Source organism: Mesoplodon densirostris, chromosome 5, assembly GCF_025265405.1.
Source record: "Mesoplodon densirostris isolate mMesDen1 chromosome 5, mMesDen1 primary haplotype, whole genome shotgun sequence".
NCBI lineage: Eukaryota > Metazoa > Chordata > Mammalia > Artiodactyla > Ziphiidae > Mesoplodon > Mesoplodon densirostris.
In genome coordinates, this window is record NC_082665.1 from 91,941,441 (window position 1) to 91,958,835 (window position 17,395).

Genomic DNA, 17,395 nt, shown 5'->3' on the forward strand with positions numbered 1-17,395 from the left:
AAGTGGATACTGTACAATAATGTGGAATGGAAGAGATCGTGGGGCAAGTGAAGTGAACCACCACCAAGCACACCAAAGACCGGTCTTCATCCAAAGAAGTTGGTATTGTATATATGGTGGGATTGGAAGGGAGTCCTCTATTATGAGCTCCTTCTGGAAAACCAAACAATTAATTCCAATAAGTACTGCTCCCAGTTAGACCAACTGAAAGCAGCATTCGATGAAAAGCATCCGGAATTAGTCAACAGAAAATGCATAATCTTCCATCAGGATAATGCAAGACCGCATGTTTCTTTGATAACCAGGCAAAATCTGTTACAGCTTAGCTGGGAAGTTCTGATTCATCCGCAGTATTCACCAGACGTTGCATCTTCGGATTTCCATTTATTTTGGTCTTTCTTTACAAAATTCTCTTAATGGAAAAAAATTCAATTCCCTGGAAGACTGTAAAAGGCAGCTGGAACGGTTCTTTGCTCAAAAAGATAAAAAGTTTTGGGAAGATGGAATTATGAAGTTGACTGAAAAATGGCAGAAGGTAGTGGAACAGAAGGGTGAATATGTTGTTCAATGAAGTTCTTGGTGAAAATGAAAAATGTGTCTTTTATTTTTACCCAAAAAACCAAAGGAACTTTTTGGCCAACCCATACATAAAAGGCAAAACAAGGTCCTGTTAAAGAATGAAAAATATCTACATTTCAGAACAACTCCATTTTATCTGAAAAGTCCCACGTGATTGCCAGTAATTTATTTGGAGTCTCTTAATATACCCAACACCCTTTCAGCCAGTACTTGTGAAAATTTTTTAGGGATTGTGTTATGAATTATATTTCAGACTTAGAAAATGTGATAAATGGTGATGTTGTGGTAATTCTGCTTTCCCTATTTCTCTGTGGTATTGACTGCTGTTTGTCATTACCAGTGTGCATGGAGGAGAGTGCAGAATTTGTCTTAGTGTTTCAGTTCTAATAGAGAACCTAATTCAGGTGCAGGACATTCTGCAACAGTATTCCCATTGCAGAATTTAACACATTTGTTGATTTTCTTCTTTTATTTAAATCAAAAAAATTTTTGGTAATATATTGTGATAGTCCCTGCAACTAGAGCAAACAAGACAGGTCTTTAGGGTGTATTTCCCAGGTTTCCAATTGAGAACCTAAAGCAAGGGAAGTGAGACAAACCATCCAGGATCTGTATCCCATCTTTAACAAGCCCTGTCATTTTGGATCTCTCAATTGATCTGAGATTCAGCTTCCTTATATGTAAAATGTTATTAGACTAGGGCAGTGGATCTCAAAGTGTGACCCAGGGAAGTCCTCAAGACCCTTTCAAGGGTCGTCAGGGTTAAAGCTGTTTTTGTCATATGAAGACTTCATTTGCTTTTTTCATTCTCATTCTTTCCTGAGTGTACAGAGGAGTTTGCATGTTGTGTGATACTGTAGCAGACTGAACACAAAGCAGATATGAGAGTCTAGCTCTCTTCTATTAAGCTAGACATGAAAGAAATTGACAAAAATGTAAGACGGTGCCACTCTTCTCACTGGTTCTTTTGTTTCTTCTTTAAAGAAAGATACCTATATTTTTTATAAAAATTATGTTAACATATAACGGTTTTTGTTTTTTATAAATAAATTAATAAAAGAATTCTTTAAAAAAGAGAGAGAGAGAGAGAATTAGAGAAGGAAGCAGAGACCAGACCACACAAGGGCCCCCAGACCACATTGGTGTTCAGTTTAATCCTAAGAGCAACGGGAAGGAATTGAAGGGTATAAAACTGAGACAGGAGTGAGGGAACGGGTGACATGATCAAATTTTTGTTTTTGAAACATCACTGTGGTGCAGCAGATATTAGAGGACCCAATGGTGGATGGCGGGGGGCAGGGGGGGGTTAGTTTGGATTTGAGTGGTGTCAGTGGACATGAGAAATGGACAGATTTGAGATGTTTTAGGAGATAATTTTGATATAGTAAAATTTGGTATTAAATCAAATGTGGGTGAAGGAAGGGAAAATATCAAGGATGACTCCTAAGTTTAGACTTGTGCAGGTAGATAGATGGTAGCTGAAAAATCCCCCCATATTTTTCTCCTGATTTTAGTCCACATACTCAGTTGCCTACTGTATATATCCCTAACTTCCAATCTCACTTGCCCATCAAATCATGATGTCCAAAACTGAACTATTCTTCTAGTATCAAATGTTCCTCCTTCTGTGCTATTGCAGTGAATGTGGTGAATGCCACAGCCAGCCATCCAATTGTTCAAGTCAGTTGACCTTGACTCTTTCTTCTCCATCACATCCAGCTAATAACCAAATCATTTTGATTTTCTCTTCTTAAGCTCTTTTATATCTGCCCACATTTCTCTATTTCCACTGCTACTAGCTTAGGTCAAGTCCTCATCATCTTTTATCTGGATTTTGGCAATTGCTGTTACTTGGCTTCCCTGCCTTCAGTCTCCGGCTTCTCTAATCTCTCCTTCACCCTGCTGGTGCCCATGGTCTATAAAGTAAAGCCATGTTTCCTTAATATGGCAGAAAAGACTCTCCATAATCAGGCCCTAGCCACATCTTTAGCGTAATAATTTTTTGCTTTAATCCTTACTCTACACAGACCAAATGAAGGAACCCTCACAGAGCAACTGTGAGGAAACCATTCAAGAAGGCATCTTCAACCCCTCTAGCACTATCAGATATGCTACAACTTTGCACAGGCAGTTTGATAAACCCATATATTTGTAATAAAAATGAACCAAAATTGTGACAAATCCTCAAATTCATTAGAATCTTGACAGAATATAATTGCTCCAATAATATTACAAGTCTTGGTGAATATAGATTAAAACATTTTACTGATTGGAAGACAATAAATCTTTTTGGAAAGTGTGTACTAAGTTTGAGCTGCACTGGGTAACTTCCTCCTGCACACCCACTTTACAGTATTCATGCCTCAGTTACGATGATTTCTTTTACAATCAATAGAATCATGTGACTTAAAATGCTTAAACCACAAAAGGGAGGGTATTGAATCACTTAACTGAGGAGGCCAGAGGTAGGAGGGCTTCAGGCATAGTTCATTCAGGGCTCCAATTCCTGTTTTCTGTTAGTCCTTCAGCTCTGTCCTCTTTGTTGGCTGTATCTTTAGTGTAGCTTCATTCATGGGAATAAAACGGCTACTGAATGATGGCTCATACACACATTACAATTTCCAGACCAACAGGGCCTCTATGTCCCAGGGTTCCCAACCTATATGTTGAGCTTCCTGCTGATTGGATCACATCTGAACTAATTCATTCATTCCTGAGACGGTCATATGCTAATAAAGACATTACCTGGTCCAATCACTGTGGCAGATGGAGGTAGGTTTATGCCAAGAAAAGTCCACCTCAGATTTGAGAGAGGAGTGGTGTTCATCAGTCCCATATAATCTACATGGTTTCTCTAAAATGACTGGGATAAAATGCCCCAAAGGAAACCTGATAGTTATTGAGTATTAGTGAACAAGAAAAATGGATGAATCCCAAACAGCCAACCTGTGAGTATTCACTATAGACACAATTTAAATTTGTTCATGAGCAAACAAAAATTACTGTATGCCCTGGAGGTTTTAAAGCAACGTGTGAAGGGTCAAAAACAAATATCGGTAGTTTATTGCAAGGGTGAAGAGAGGGAAAGTGGAACAGAGTCCATTTCTAAGAAATCCCATTGATGAATATGGGTGGATAGAAAACTGAATTATGTGGATGGCTGTCAAACCACACACTCATTCATTCATTCATAGAACATTTATGGAGTATCAACTCTATTCCAGAAAATGCTTAATATAACAGGATCCTTGACCTTAAGGAGTTCATCCGATCAGGAACTACAGAATTAAGATACAAGTGAAAAGTCAGCAGTATTGCATATCAGAGTGAAAGTATAATAGAACAGAGTGAAAATAAAGCCACATCTAGAAAATCTAGTGGAGTCTTCAACACACCCTTTAATATTTCCTTCAAATCTAACACTTCTATGTTGCGGTCTTTAACATAAAGCAATGCTTATTTCCAATCAACAGGTTTCCGAGAACAGAAACCTATATTGCCTATATTAAAAGGCAAATGGAAGAATAATTTATCTTACTCTGGCTGCACACTCTAAAAAAATAATATAAAACAACCTTGATTGTTTGGAAACAAAAGTGGATCATTGTTGTCTCAGGGAGCTTTTTTTTTTTTTTTTTTTTTGCCTTTTTTAAATTTTTTGCTTTATAACAAATTTAATCAGTTATACATATACATATGTTCCCATATCCTCTCCCTTTTGCATCTCCCTCCCACCCTCCCTATCCCACCCCTCCAGGCGGTCACAAAGCACCGAGCTGATCTCCCTGTGCTATGCGGCTGCTTCCCACTAGCTATCTACCTTACGTTTGGTAGTGTATATATGTCCATGCCGCTCTTTCACTTTGTCAGAGCTTACCCTTCCCCCTCCCCATATCCTCAAGTCCATTCTCTAGTAGGTCTGTGTCTTTATTCCTGTCTTACCCCTATGTTCTTCATGACATTTTTTTTCCTTAAATTCCATATATATGTGTCAGCATACAGTATTTGTCTTTCTCTTTCTGACTTACTTCACTCTGTATGACAGACTCTAGGTCCATCCACCTCATTACAAATAGCTCAATTTCATTTCTTTTTATGGCTGAGTAATATTCCATTGTATATATGTGCCACATCTTCTTTATCCATTCATCCGATGATGGACACTTAGGTTGTTTCCATCTCCGGGCTATTGTAAATAGGGCTGCTATGAACATTTTGGTACATGTCTCTTTTTGAATTATGGTTTTCTCAGGGTATATGCCCAGTAGTGGGATTGCTGGGTCATATGGTAGCTCTATTTGTAGTTTTTTAAGGAACCTCCATACCGTTCTCCATAGTGGCTGTATCAATTCACATTCCCACCAGCAGTGCAAGAGTGTTCCTTTTTTTCCACACCCTCTCCAGCATTTATTGTTTCTAGATTTTTTGATGATGGCCATTCTGACTGGTGTGAGATGATATCTCATTGTAGTTTTGATTTGCATTTCTCTAATGAGCAAAGATGTTGAGCATCCTTTCATGTGTTTGTTGGCAGTCTGTATATCTTCAGTGGAGAAATGTCTATTTAGGTCTTCTGCCCATTTTTGGATTGGGTTGTTTGTTTTTTTGTTATTGAGCTGCATGAGCTGCTTATAAATTTTGGAGATTAATCCTTTGTCAGTTGCTTCATTTACAAATATTTTCTCCCATTCTGAGGGTTGTCTTTTGGTCTTGTTTATGGTTTCCTTTGCTGTGCAAAAGCTTTTAAGTTTCATTAGGTCCCATGTGTTTATTTTTGTCTTTATTTCCATTTCTCTAGGAGGTGGGTCCAAAAGGATCTTGCTGTGATTTATGTCATAGAGTGTTCTGCCTATGTTTTCCTCTAAGAGTTTGATAGTGTCTGGCCTTACATTTAGGTCTTTAATCCATTTTGAGCTTATTTTTGTGTATGGTGTTAGGGAGTGATCTAATCTCATACTTTTACATGTCCCTATCCAGTTTTCCCAGCACCACTTATTGAAGAGACTGTCCTTTCTCCACTGTACATTCCTGCCTCCTTTATCAAAGATAAGGTGACCATATGTCCGTGGGTTTATCTCTGGGCTTTCTATCCTGTTCCATTGATCTATGTTTCTGTTTTTGTGCCAGTACCATACTGTCTTGATTACTGTAGCTTTGTAGTATAGTCAGAAGTCAGGGAGCCTGATTCCTCCAGCTCCATTTTTCACTCTCAAGATTGCTTTGGCTATTCGGGGTCTTTTGTGTTTCCATACAAATTGTGAAATTTTTTGTTCTAGTTCTGTGAAAAATGCCAGTGGTAGTTTGATAGGGATTGCATTGAATCTGTAGATTGCTTTGGGTAGTAGAGTCATTTTCACAATGTTGATTCTTCCAATCCAAGAACATGGTACATCTCTCCATCTATTTGTATCATCTTTAATTTCTTTTATCAGTGTCTTATAATGTTCTGCATACAGGTCTTTTGTCTCCTTAGGTAGGTTTATTCCTAGATATTTTATTCTTTTTGTTGCAATGGTAAATGGGAGTGTTTCCTTGATTTCACTTTCAGATTTTTCATCATTAGTATATAGGAATGCCAGAGATTTCTGTGCATTAATTTTGTATCCTGCTACTTTACCAAATTCATTGATTAGCTCTAGTAGTTTTCTGGTAGCATCTTTAGGATTCTCTATGTATAGTATCATGTCATCTGCAAGCAGTGACAGCTTTACTTCTTCTTTTCCCATTTGGATTCCTTTTATTTCCTTTTCTTCTCTGATTGCTGTGGCTAAAACTTCCAAAACTATGTTGAATAAGAGTGGTGAGAGTGGGCAACCTTGTCTTGTTCCTGATCTTAGTGGAAATGGTTTCAGTTTTTCACCATTGAGGACGATGCTGGCTGTGGGTTTGTCATATATGGCCTTTATTATGTTGAGGAAAGTTCCCTCTATGCCTACTTTCTGCAGGGTTTTTATCATAAATGGGTGTTGAATTTTGTCGAAAGCTTTCTCTGCATCTATTGAGATGATCATATGTTTTTTCTCCTTCAATTTGTTAATATGGTGTATCACGTTGATTGATTTGCGTATATTGAAGAATCCTTGCATTCCTGGAATAAACCCCACTTGATCATGGTGTATGATCCTTTTAATGTGCTGTTGGATTCTGTTTGCTAGTATTTTGTTGAGGATTTTTGCATCTATGTTCATCAGTGATATTGGCCTGTAGTTTTCTTTCTTTGTGACATCCTTGTCTGGTTTTGGTATCAAGGTGATGGTGGCCTTGTAGAATGAGTTTGGGAGTGTTCCTCCCTCTGCTATATTTTGGAAGAGTTTGAGAAGGATAGATGTTAGCTCTTCTCTAAATGCTTGATAGAATTCGCCTGTGAAGCCATCTGGTCCTGGGCTTTTGTTTGTTGGAAGATTTTTTGTCACAGTTTCAATTTCAGTGCTTGTGATTGGTCTGTTCATATTTTCTATTTCTTCCTGATTCAGTCTTGGCAGGTTGTGCATTTCTAAGAATTTGTCCATTTCTTCCAGGTTGTCCATTTTATTGGCATAGAGTTGCTTGTAGTAATCTCTCATGATCTTTTGTATTTCTGCAGTGTCAGTTGTTACTTCTCCTTTTTCATTTCTAATTCTATTGATTTGAGTCTTCTCCCTTCTTTTCTTGATGAGTCTGGCTAATGGTTTATCAATTTTGTTTATCTTTTCAAAGAACCAGCTTTTAGTTTTATTGATCTTTGTTATCGTTTCCTTCATTTCTTTTTCATTTATTTCTGATCTGATTTTTATGATTTCTTTCCTTCTGCTAACTTTGGGATGTTTTTGTTCTTCTTTCTCTAATTGCTTTAGGTGCAAGGTTAGGTTGTTTATTCGAGATGTTTCCTGTTTCTTAAGGTGGGATTGTATTGCTATAAACCCCTCTTAGAACTGCTTTTGCTGCATCCCATAGGTTTTGGGTCGTCGTGTCTCCATTGTCATTTATTTCTAGGTATTTTTTAATTTCCCCTTTGATTTCTTCAGTGATCACTTTGTTATTAAGTAGTGTATTGTTTAGCCTCCATGTGTTTGTATTTTTTACAGCTCTTTTCCTGTAATTGATATCTAGTCTCATAGCATTTTGGTCGGAAAAGATACTTGATACAATTTCAATTTTCTTAACTTTACGAAGGCTTGATTTGTGACCCAAGATATGATCTATTCTGGAGAATGTTCCATGAGCACTTGAGGAAAATGTGTATTCTGTTGTTTTTGGATGGAATGTCCTATAAATATCAATTAAGTCCATCTTGTTTAATTTATCATTTAAAGCTTGTGTTTCCTTATTTATTTTCATTTTGGATGATCTGTCCATTGGTGAAAGTGGGTTGTTAAAGTCCCCTGCTATGATTGTGTTACTGTCGATTTCTCCTTTTATGGCTGTTAGTATTTGCCTTATGTATTGAGGTGCTCCTATGTTGGGTGCATAAATATTTACAATTGTTATATCTTCTTCTTGGATCGATCCCTTGATCATTATGTAGTGTCCTTCTTTCTCTCTTCTAGTAGTCTTTATTTTAAAGTCTATTTTGTCTGATATGAGAATTGCTACTCCAGCTTTCTTTTGGTTTCCATTTGCATGGAATATCTTTTTCCATCCCCTTACTTTCAGTCTGTATGTGTCTCTAGGTCTGAAGTGGGTCTCTTGTAGACAGCATATATATGGGTCTTGTTTTTGTATCCATTCAGCCAATCTGTGTCTTTTGGTGGGAGCATTTAGTCCATTTACATTTAAGGTAATTATCGATATGTATGTTCCTATTCCCATTTTCTTAATTGTTTTGGGTTCGTTATTGTAGGTCTTTTCCTTATGTTGCGTTTCTTGAGTAGAGAAGTTCCTTTAGCATTTGTTGTAAAGCTGGTTTGGTGGTGCTGAACTCTCTCAGCTTTTGCTTGTCTGTAAAGGTTTTAATTTCTCCATCAAATCTGAATGAGATCCTTGCTGGGTAGAGTAATCTTGGTTGCAGGTTTTTCTCCTTCATCACTTTAATTATGTCCTGCCACTCCCTTCTGGCTTGTAGAGTTTCTGCTGAGAGATCAGCTGTTATCCTGATGGGGATTCCCTTGTGTGTTGTTTGTTGTTTTTGCCTTGTTGCTTTTAATATGATTTCTTTGTTTAATTTTTGACAGTTTGATTAATATGTGTCTTGGCCTATTTCTCCTTGGATTTATCCTGTATGGGACTCTCTGTGTTTCCTGGACTTGATTAACTATTTCCTTTCCCATATTAGGGAAGTTTTCAACTATAATCTCTTCAAATATTTTCTCAGTCCCTTTCTTTTTCTCTTCTTCTTCTGGAACCCCTATAATTCGAATGTTGGTGCGTTTAATGTTGTCCCAGAGGTCTCTGAGACTGTCCTCTGTTCTTTTCATTCTTTTTTCTTTATTTTGCTGTGCAGCAGTTATTTCCACTATTTTATCTTCCACCTCACTTATCCGTTCTTCTGCCTCAGTTATTCTGCTATTGATCCCATCTAGAGTATTTTTTATTTCATTTATTGTGTTTTTAATTGATGCTTGATTCATCTTTAGTTCTTCTAGGTCCTTGTTAACTGTTTCTTGCATTTTGTCTATTCTATTTCCAAGATTTTGGATCTTGGAAATAGAATCTTGGATCATCTTTACCATCATTATTCTGAATTATTTTTCAGGTAGACTGCCTATTACCTCTTCATTTGTTAGGTCTGGTGGGTTTTTATCTTGCTCCTTCTCCTGCTGTGTGTTTTTCTGTCTTCTCATTTTGCTTATGTTACTGTGTTTGGGGTCTCCTTTTTGCAGGCTGCAGGTTCGTAGTTCCCGTTGTTTTTGGTGTCTGACCCCTGGCTAAGGTTGGTTTAGTGGGTTGTGTAGCCTTCCTGGTGGAGGGGACTAGTGCCTGTGTTCTGGTGGGTGAGGCTGGATCTTGTCTTTCTGGTGGGCAGGTCCACATCTGGTGGTGTGTTTTGGGGTGTCTGTGGACTTTTTATGATTTTAGGCAGCCTCTCTGCTAATGGGTGGTGTTGTGTTCCTGTCTTGCTAGTTGTTTGGCATAGGGTGTCCAGCACTGTAGCTTGCTGGTCGTTGAGTGAAGCTGGGTGCTGGTGTTGAGATGGAGATCTCTGGAAGATTTTCGCCATTTGATATTATGTGGAGCTGGGAGGTCTCTTTTGGACCAGTGTCCTGAAGTTGGCTCTCCCACCTCAGAGGCACAGCACTGACTCCTGGCTCCTCAATTTGGGATGATTTGTTGTCCATTCATGTATTCCACAGATGCAGGGTACATCAAGTTGATTGTGGAGCTTTAATCTGCTGCTTCTGAGGCTGCTGGGAGAGGTTTCCCTTTCTCTTCTTTGTTCTCACAGCTCCTGGGTCTCAGCTTTGGATTTGGCCCCGCCTCTGCGTGTAGGTCGCTGGAGGGCGTCTGTTCTTCGCTCAGACAGAACAGGGTTAAAGGAGCAGCCTCTTCGGGGACTCTGGCTCACTCAGGCCGGGCGGGAGGGAGGGGCACGGAGTGCGGGGCGAGCCTGCAGCGGCAGAAGTCAGCGTGACGTTGCACCAGCCTGAGGCGCGCCGTGCGTTCTCCCAGGGAAGCCGCCCCTGGATCTCGGGACCCCGGCAGTGGCGGGCTGCACAGGCTCCCGGAAGGGCGGTGTGGACAGTGACCTGCCCTCGCACACAGGCTTCTTGGCGGCGGCAGCAGCAGCCCTAGCGTCCCACGCCCGTCACTGGGCTCCGCGCTTTCAGTCGTGACTCGCGCCCATCTGTGGAGCCCCTTTAAGCAGTGCTCTTAATCCCCTCTCCTCGCGCACCAGGAAACCAAGAGGGAAGAAAAAGTCTCTTGCCTCTTTGGCAGCTCCAGAGTTTTCCCGGACTCCCTCCCGGCTAGCTGTGGCTCATTAGCCCCCTTCTGGCTGAGTTCTCGCCGCCAGCCCCAATCCTCTCCCTGCGCTCTGACCGAAGCCTGAGCTTCAGCTTCCAGCGCCGCCGGGGCGAGCAGACAAGCCTCTCGGGCTGGTGAGTGCCGCTCGGCACCGATCCTCTGTGCGGGAATCTCTCCGCTTTGCCCTACCCAGGTATGTGGGGAGTTTCTTGCCTTTTGGGAGGTCTGGGGTCTTCTGCCAGCGTTCAGTAGGTCTTCTGTAGGAGTTGTTCCACGTGTAGCTGTATTTCTTGTGTATCCTCAGGGAGCTTTTATGTGCAAAATACATTTGATAATAGTGTGAATTCTTTTAAGCCATTATATTCTGTGACATCTGAGGAAGTAGTTTGGGGGATAAATACAGCAGAAATATTTAGAGAAAGGACATTAAAAAGGAAGAATAGCAGACATAGTTGATTCTTTTTTGACATTCTTTAACAGTATAAAAATCATCAAATCCTTGGTCCATATCACAGGGATAATGCTGAAAAAATTCTAATCACTTTATCATTATTCCCAGCAGTGTCCTGGAGCTCCAATTCTGAGGGCAGGGCTTTCTGTAAGCATCTAACATTAAGATATAACTGAGAGAAAAATTGGAGAAATGGTTTCTCCACATGAAGTATACTTCATAATAACATTTTAATGTAATATTGACATTTCTGGTTTTTAACTCTGTTGGGCAGAATCTTGATGGAAAAGAAAATCACTTATGACAGCTTCAGCATGAGTGTCTAATATCATGGCATTTTAACCCGGTTTTATCCTATATCAGAGGTATTTCATCAGAAAATAACTAAAATGTCCTTCATGTTTGAAGAAAGTCATTTCTCATAACAGATAATGCTAACATTGTCTTAAAAATATTAACTATTTTTGAGTGAATAGTGTGGGAAATATGGATGGTTTATTTTCAGAGGTTTTGGTAAATAATTTAATGTATGTATATATGTATGTATGTATGTATATACACACACTATTTTGGTCAGAGTATTGATTTATCTATTTGAACTGAATTGATCTGCTTTGGTCAAACAGCTGAGAAGTTGAGCCAAATCATGACATTTGTGATCCGTGTGACATATACAGTTGAACAGAGGACTCAGGCTCACTACTCAGAGTATGGTCCACAGACCACAGCTTCAGAATTGCCTTGGATCTATTAGAAATGCAAAATCCAGCCCCTCAGCCCCAGATCTACTGAATCCGCATCTGCATTATAACAAGATCTCTAGGAGATTAAAGCATTAACTACATAAGGGGATCTCAACTCTGGCTCCCCATTAGAATCACTAAAGGTGATTTTCAAATATTTGATTTCCAAGTCTTACCCCGACCAATTAAATCAGACATTTTTAAGGACAGGACCAAGGCTTGGGTATTTCTAAATGCCCACCAAGTGATTCTAATGCACTGCCAGATTTGAGAACGGTAGGTTACACAATGCCCAAACAATCAGTAAATCTAGTGTATTCTGAAAGGACAAAAAAGAAGAAGAAAGTCAAACCAATTACTTTGTATTTGGTACCACTTTATAAATGATTGATTTTTTTAACTATTAGTAAATTTGCTTAGCTACTGTGTGAACACAGCCTGTTATGTCTCAATCTGCCCAGAAGTGTATTGTATTTTAAATCAAGAAGAGGAAGACTTTGCTATCTAAATTAATTAAAAGAAGATTTTAGGTTTGTTTTTCAACTTTACTTCTTTTGCTTTACTTTCTTTCGCCAACCTTATTCACCAACCTGACAGGTCTAAATACTGAATCTCAGACACTGCACGTTTAAACCTCTGCACCTTTGGATTACCCATCCTTTTCTCCATGCACTCAATTCTCAGTTTTTACCTCAAACATTCCCTTATCACTGTAGCTCAAATGCATTTCCCCTTCCCTGAATTCCCACATTTCTCAGTACTTCTATCATTGCCTGTTTGGTTTCTACATATAATCTCAAACATTAGCAGTCTATTCCAATCGCTTATGCATGAATAGGAAAGGAAAACATAAATCAGAGCATAGTACATGTGGCAGGCATTATTATCCCATCTTACAGATGAGGAAACTGAGTCTCAGAGAGGCAAAGTGACAGGTTAATAAGCTTCAACACTAAGATATTTTTCCCAAGACTGTCTGACTCAGAGTACAGAGGAAGTTTGGTTTGCTTTTGTTTGTTAGTGTGTATGTGTTTTTAATAGATTATAGTACTTTAATTATAGTTCTGGGGCAGATTAAGAATATGAACACACTAAAACATACTGAAAGAATACTCATCCTTAAAATCAATGTCCACTCTAATCTTTGGAATGAACCCAATGGTTTTTCTCTTTTACACTAACTTGGTTTCTTTTGCTGGAAAATTATTGGAGCTTGAAGGGGAAGGGGAGGTATTCTTATTATGCTTCTTTCTTTAAAATTACTTTTTAATACACAAGTAGTAACTGAATAACTTTCTTGTGAAAAATTAGAACATTATAGATGTGGATAACATTCCTTGTCCAACACACACATCCTGCACTCTACTCAGTCAGACACCTTCCTTCCCTCCTCAGAAGTAATCATTTTACCTGTGCACACTCTTTAAGACATTTTTAATGTATTTAAATACATATATATGGTATACTCTAAAAAATTTTGATCATGGCAAATACTGATATATTGATTGTTTTGTTGATAAAAACATATAACTCTTGGGAATTAAGAGTTTTATTTGTATGTCTAAAGTAAAAGACCTGGGAAGGATATATAATTCAGGGATTGACAGAATTAAGATTCAAAATTATATCTCAACCCTGTGAATAATACCCTAAAACTAGAAAGAGAAAAATTTAGGTAGCATAAATATTAAAGCCCTGCACAAAGTACAAGTTACAAATGGAGAATTCTGATTTGATATTAGTTTATATGGAAAAAAATAGTGGTTTGTTTATCACAGATTCAAAATTTAATAAAAATTCTAACACTTTGAAAAGTCAGTAGTTCTTATCTCTAAAATAAGATTCCTTTTAAAATATCAGAATTACTCCAGAATATCTAATTTTAGAAGGAAAATACTAGACTGTGTAAAATGTGTTTAATATGGTAAACTAGTAATTTTAAAATGTGGGACTTATTTTGTGATTTATATTCTTCATATTTTTTCTTCTTCATAAAAAAAAAAAAAAAAGCCAAGTAAAAGAAAACTCTTGTGCTTCTCTCAGGTCAAATGTCCTAATGTTTACTACAGTACAAAACATTCATTAGGATTTCAGTGTGAAAAGGGTCTATGATGAAACACTGCAATAGTATTCCTTCCCAATATCGATGTCTTCTCGAGTAAGGATCTTGCCCTGTGGAATTAAATCTCACTCAATGTAGAGCTAATTATCTATTATGATAACATATTTTAGTGAAGAATATTCATACTCAGCAGTCTTTGCCAGAATGTCTGGAACTGGGGACAGGGGAGTCAGGGACATTCTCTGCATGAGACACGTGCAGACTAAATCTTGACCTTTCTGTCTGATTTTTACTTTGGAACATGTCACAAAACAAATTCTCTGAACAGGAAAATTTAGAAGCTCTGATTATCTGAAAAATCACTGATTATCTGAAAAGTTTTCCCTGTGTTTGTGGATATTTTCTTGTTGTGATTTTAGATATATCAGAACTGATTGTATAGGGTACAAGGAAGTATAAGTTCTAAGAGATAACTTGGTTTTCCTTTCCAAAGGAAGACAAATATTATTCATTTTTCATAACCTTGACTGATCGTAAGACATAGGTGACCATGAGTCTTGACCTCTTTTCATTTATTCTAAATTAATGTAACTTCACACATAAACATGCTAAGTATTTCAGAAAGTGGAGCCCTGAAAGATAAGGAAGAATCTGAGTTAATGGAGCAAATGTATCCATGTGTTTTTAAGAACTCCAAACTATGGCTTTATTTGAATTTATTTGTCTCTGCCCCGATGTCCACCATAGCCCATGAGAAGGAGAGTCAAGGTGTTAAATCTATTACTGACTTTATTCAGCAGCGTCAGACCAGTAAAGGTGTTTATCTACTCGTATGTGCTGCTCCAGATAGAGTAGCTCATTGTAATTCTCCCCTCCAGGTTCCCTTCCCTAAGGAAATAATCTATATCTCAGATCTGTCTAATTAATCAGGATGTGAAGAATAGAAAATTGTGAGACAATCCCTATGCTCATCATTGTTGGGCTTTATAAAGTTTTTTTCTACATTTTTTTTTGTTTATACTGTGGAGTAAAATGGATCAAACAGGCAAAGAACTGTGGCAACAGAGATGGTGTCTTTGTGCAATAAAACACATACTGTGTATCAAAGAAATATTGTGCCACTTCTCTGAAGCTGACATTGGAATGACATTGTAATCCTGGCCATCTGTCTTCTTCCTCTAGATGTTGATGAATGTACGGTAGTGAGTGGAGGCTTCCAACAGCGCTGTATTAACACTCTGGGCACCTTCCATTGTGCATGTGATACGGGGTACAGTCTCCATGCTGATGAACACACCTGCATAAGTGAGTAAACATTAGAACCAGCTTGAAGTCGTTTTCAGTGAAAATCGACCTGCCCACGTAGGGGCAGGAAGAAAAGGTTTTTCTATTGTAAAAACATCTATAGAAGCTGACAATTTTCAAGTACAATTCTCTCTCTTAGAATTTAAAAAAGATATTTTGCTATTAAAAGACTAAAAGACAAAAAAGATGGGGAAGGAAATATAGAAATTAACATTCACAAGCAAAACTTGGATCCCCTCAAATGTGTGACTGTTCCTTAGGGTATCATTTCTGCCACATGCAATAAAGTATAAATTTGTTAATTACTGCTTATATACAACAAGTTCAGCACAGACACAATAAAGAAAGGAGGCTGGGCTGTTACAATCACTAGCTACAATGTTCACTCATTTCAAACCAGACTCAGAAGTGGACTCATGATTATAACAGCAAAAATTATAACAGATTATATATTAAGGAGTTTAGGGTTTCTCAAGAATAGTTAAAACTACACACATTAAATCTGAGGTTACTATACACTTATTGTGTATCAAAATGTTCTTAGATATCAGTTTTGGGAGGTAGGATTATTATTGTTAAGTCTTTGTATGTTTATGAATTTTATAAATTTCCTAAAATGGGTATGTATGCAGGGAAAAAAACAGAAAAACTTTAAAAATACTGTGTTTCCTGTATGATTTATAAATGTTCTTTTTTTTTTTTTTTTTTTTTTTTGCTGTATGCGGGCCTCTCACTGTTGTGGCCTCTCCCGTTGCGGAGCACAGGCTCCGGATGCGCAGGCCCAGCGGCCATGGCTCACGGGCCCAGCCGCTCCGCGGCATATGGGATCCTCCCAGACCGGGGCACGAACCCGTATCCCCTGCATCGGCAGGCGGACTCTTAACCACTGCGCCACCAGGGAGGCCCAATGTTCTTTTTTTTAATTTATTTTTTTAATTTATTTTTTTTAACATCTTTATTGGAGTATAATTGCTTTACAGTGTTGTGTTAGCTTCTGCTGTATAACAAATTGAATCAGCTATATGCATACGTATATCCCCATATCCCCTCCCTCTTGCGTCTCCCTCCCACCCTCCTTATCCCACCCCTCTAGGTGGTCGCAAAGCACTGAGCTGATCTCCTTGAAATGTTCTTTTTTAACTGAAGTAATTTACATAAAAGTGTTTTTTTTATTGAATGATGATCCTCAGATGGCATCAAGCACGTTCTGATTTCACCTCCAGGTCCCTTTGAAAAATATCTTATACTGAAAGAATAGCACCTTATACAACACAATTTAATTGCTGGTTTAATTTATACAGGATTTGTTAACTTGTCCATCTACTCAAAATTATTAGCATTTTATGAGTATTCTATAATTATGAAATTTGGGATAGAAATCAGCCAGTTTTGCTTAACTTCATAACATATACTCTCTCTTTTTCCTAACATAAGAAATGAGAGAAAGCCAGGTGAAACAGGTAAAGATGTCGTAGTCATAGATCTGATTTTGATAGAAGAAAATGGAGGTTTTGAGAACAAAGAAAGGACTTTTCCAAAGTTGAGTGAAGATGCAAATAGAAGCCATATCATAGTATCAGGGAACTCAGTATCTACAGCAGGCACCAGTGGTGGGACAGCAGCACATTTACATTTTTGTAATCCCCCAAATATCCCCTTCTTTTTGCAAAATTACTGCTTGTTGCAACAGGAATCCCTTTCCCATCCCCATCTCCATCCCCAACCTGTAAAAACTTCAGCTGGTAATATCCTTAAACTACCACTCTAACTTCTCTCAGTCACAAAATATTTAGGGGCAGGATTACCTATACATGCAGATATGGTATTTATTGGTAAAGGTTGAGTTGGTGAATTTTTGTGTCTGATATAAAAATATTTTGCAAAGTAATGAATTTTATATATCTATGGTATCTGGTCTTTGCCATAAGGCAAAATAAACACTCTAGTGACCAACTGAAATTATATCTTCAGGTATAATTAATTTTCTAAACTCTGGCAGTTATTAACTATTTCTTAGTAAAATCATTAAGCTCTTTCCTTGTTCCTCACCACCATTGCTCTGGAATTTTCCAACTTTTGTTTCAGTGACCTCAGGTCAAAGGTGGACTTGGATAAGAATATTATGGTTTATCATTTCTATTTTGATTCCTTAAAATCCATCCTGTACAGATACATGGACACTATGGCAATAGCATATTTGCAGCTGCATAGGTTGATCCTCTCCTTGTACAGAATTTCAACATAGTGTACAAATTAAAAATTAAGCTAAAGAGAAATATGGATTTCATGATTGCAGTCATTTTAAAGCCTTTAACCCCTTGGATGTCATTCCACAGAAGTACTGGACTCAAGAGTCCAGCAATTGACCTTTGTGGA

The 17,395-nt window shown here is 38.0% G+C and overlaps 1 protein-coding gene across 1 annotated transcript in view; it reads left to right on the forward strand.

The window, feature by feature from the left end:
- LOC132490490 (EGF-like and EMI domain-containing protein 1) overlaps positions 1-17,395 on the forward strand; it is a 505,293-nt gene that overhangs the window by 432,085 nt on the left and 55,813 nt on the right. The window contains 1 exon segment of the mRNA XM_060098831.1: positions 14,897-15,019. Coding sequence (XP_059954814.1) covers positions 14,897-15,019 — 123 coding nt within the window.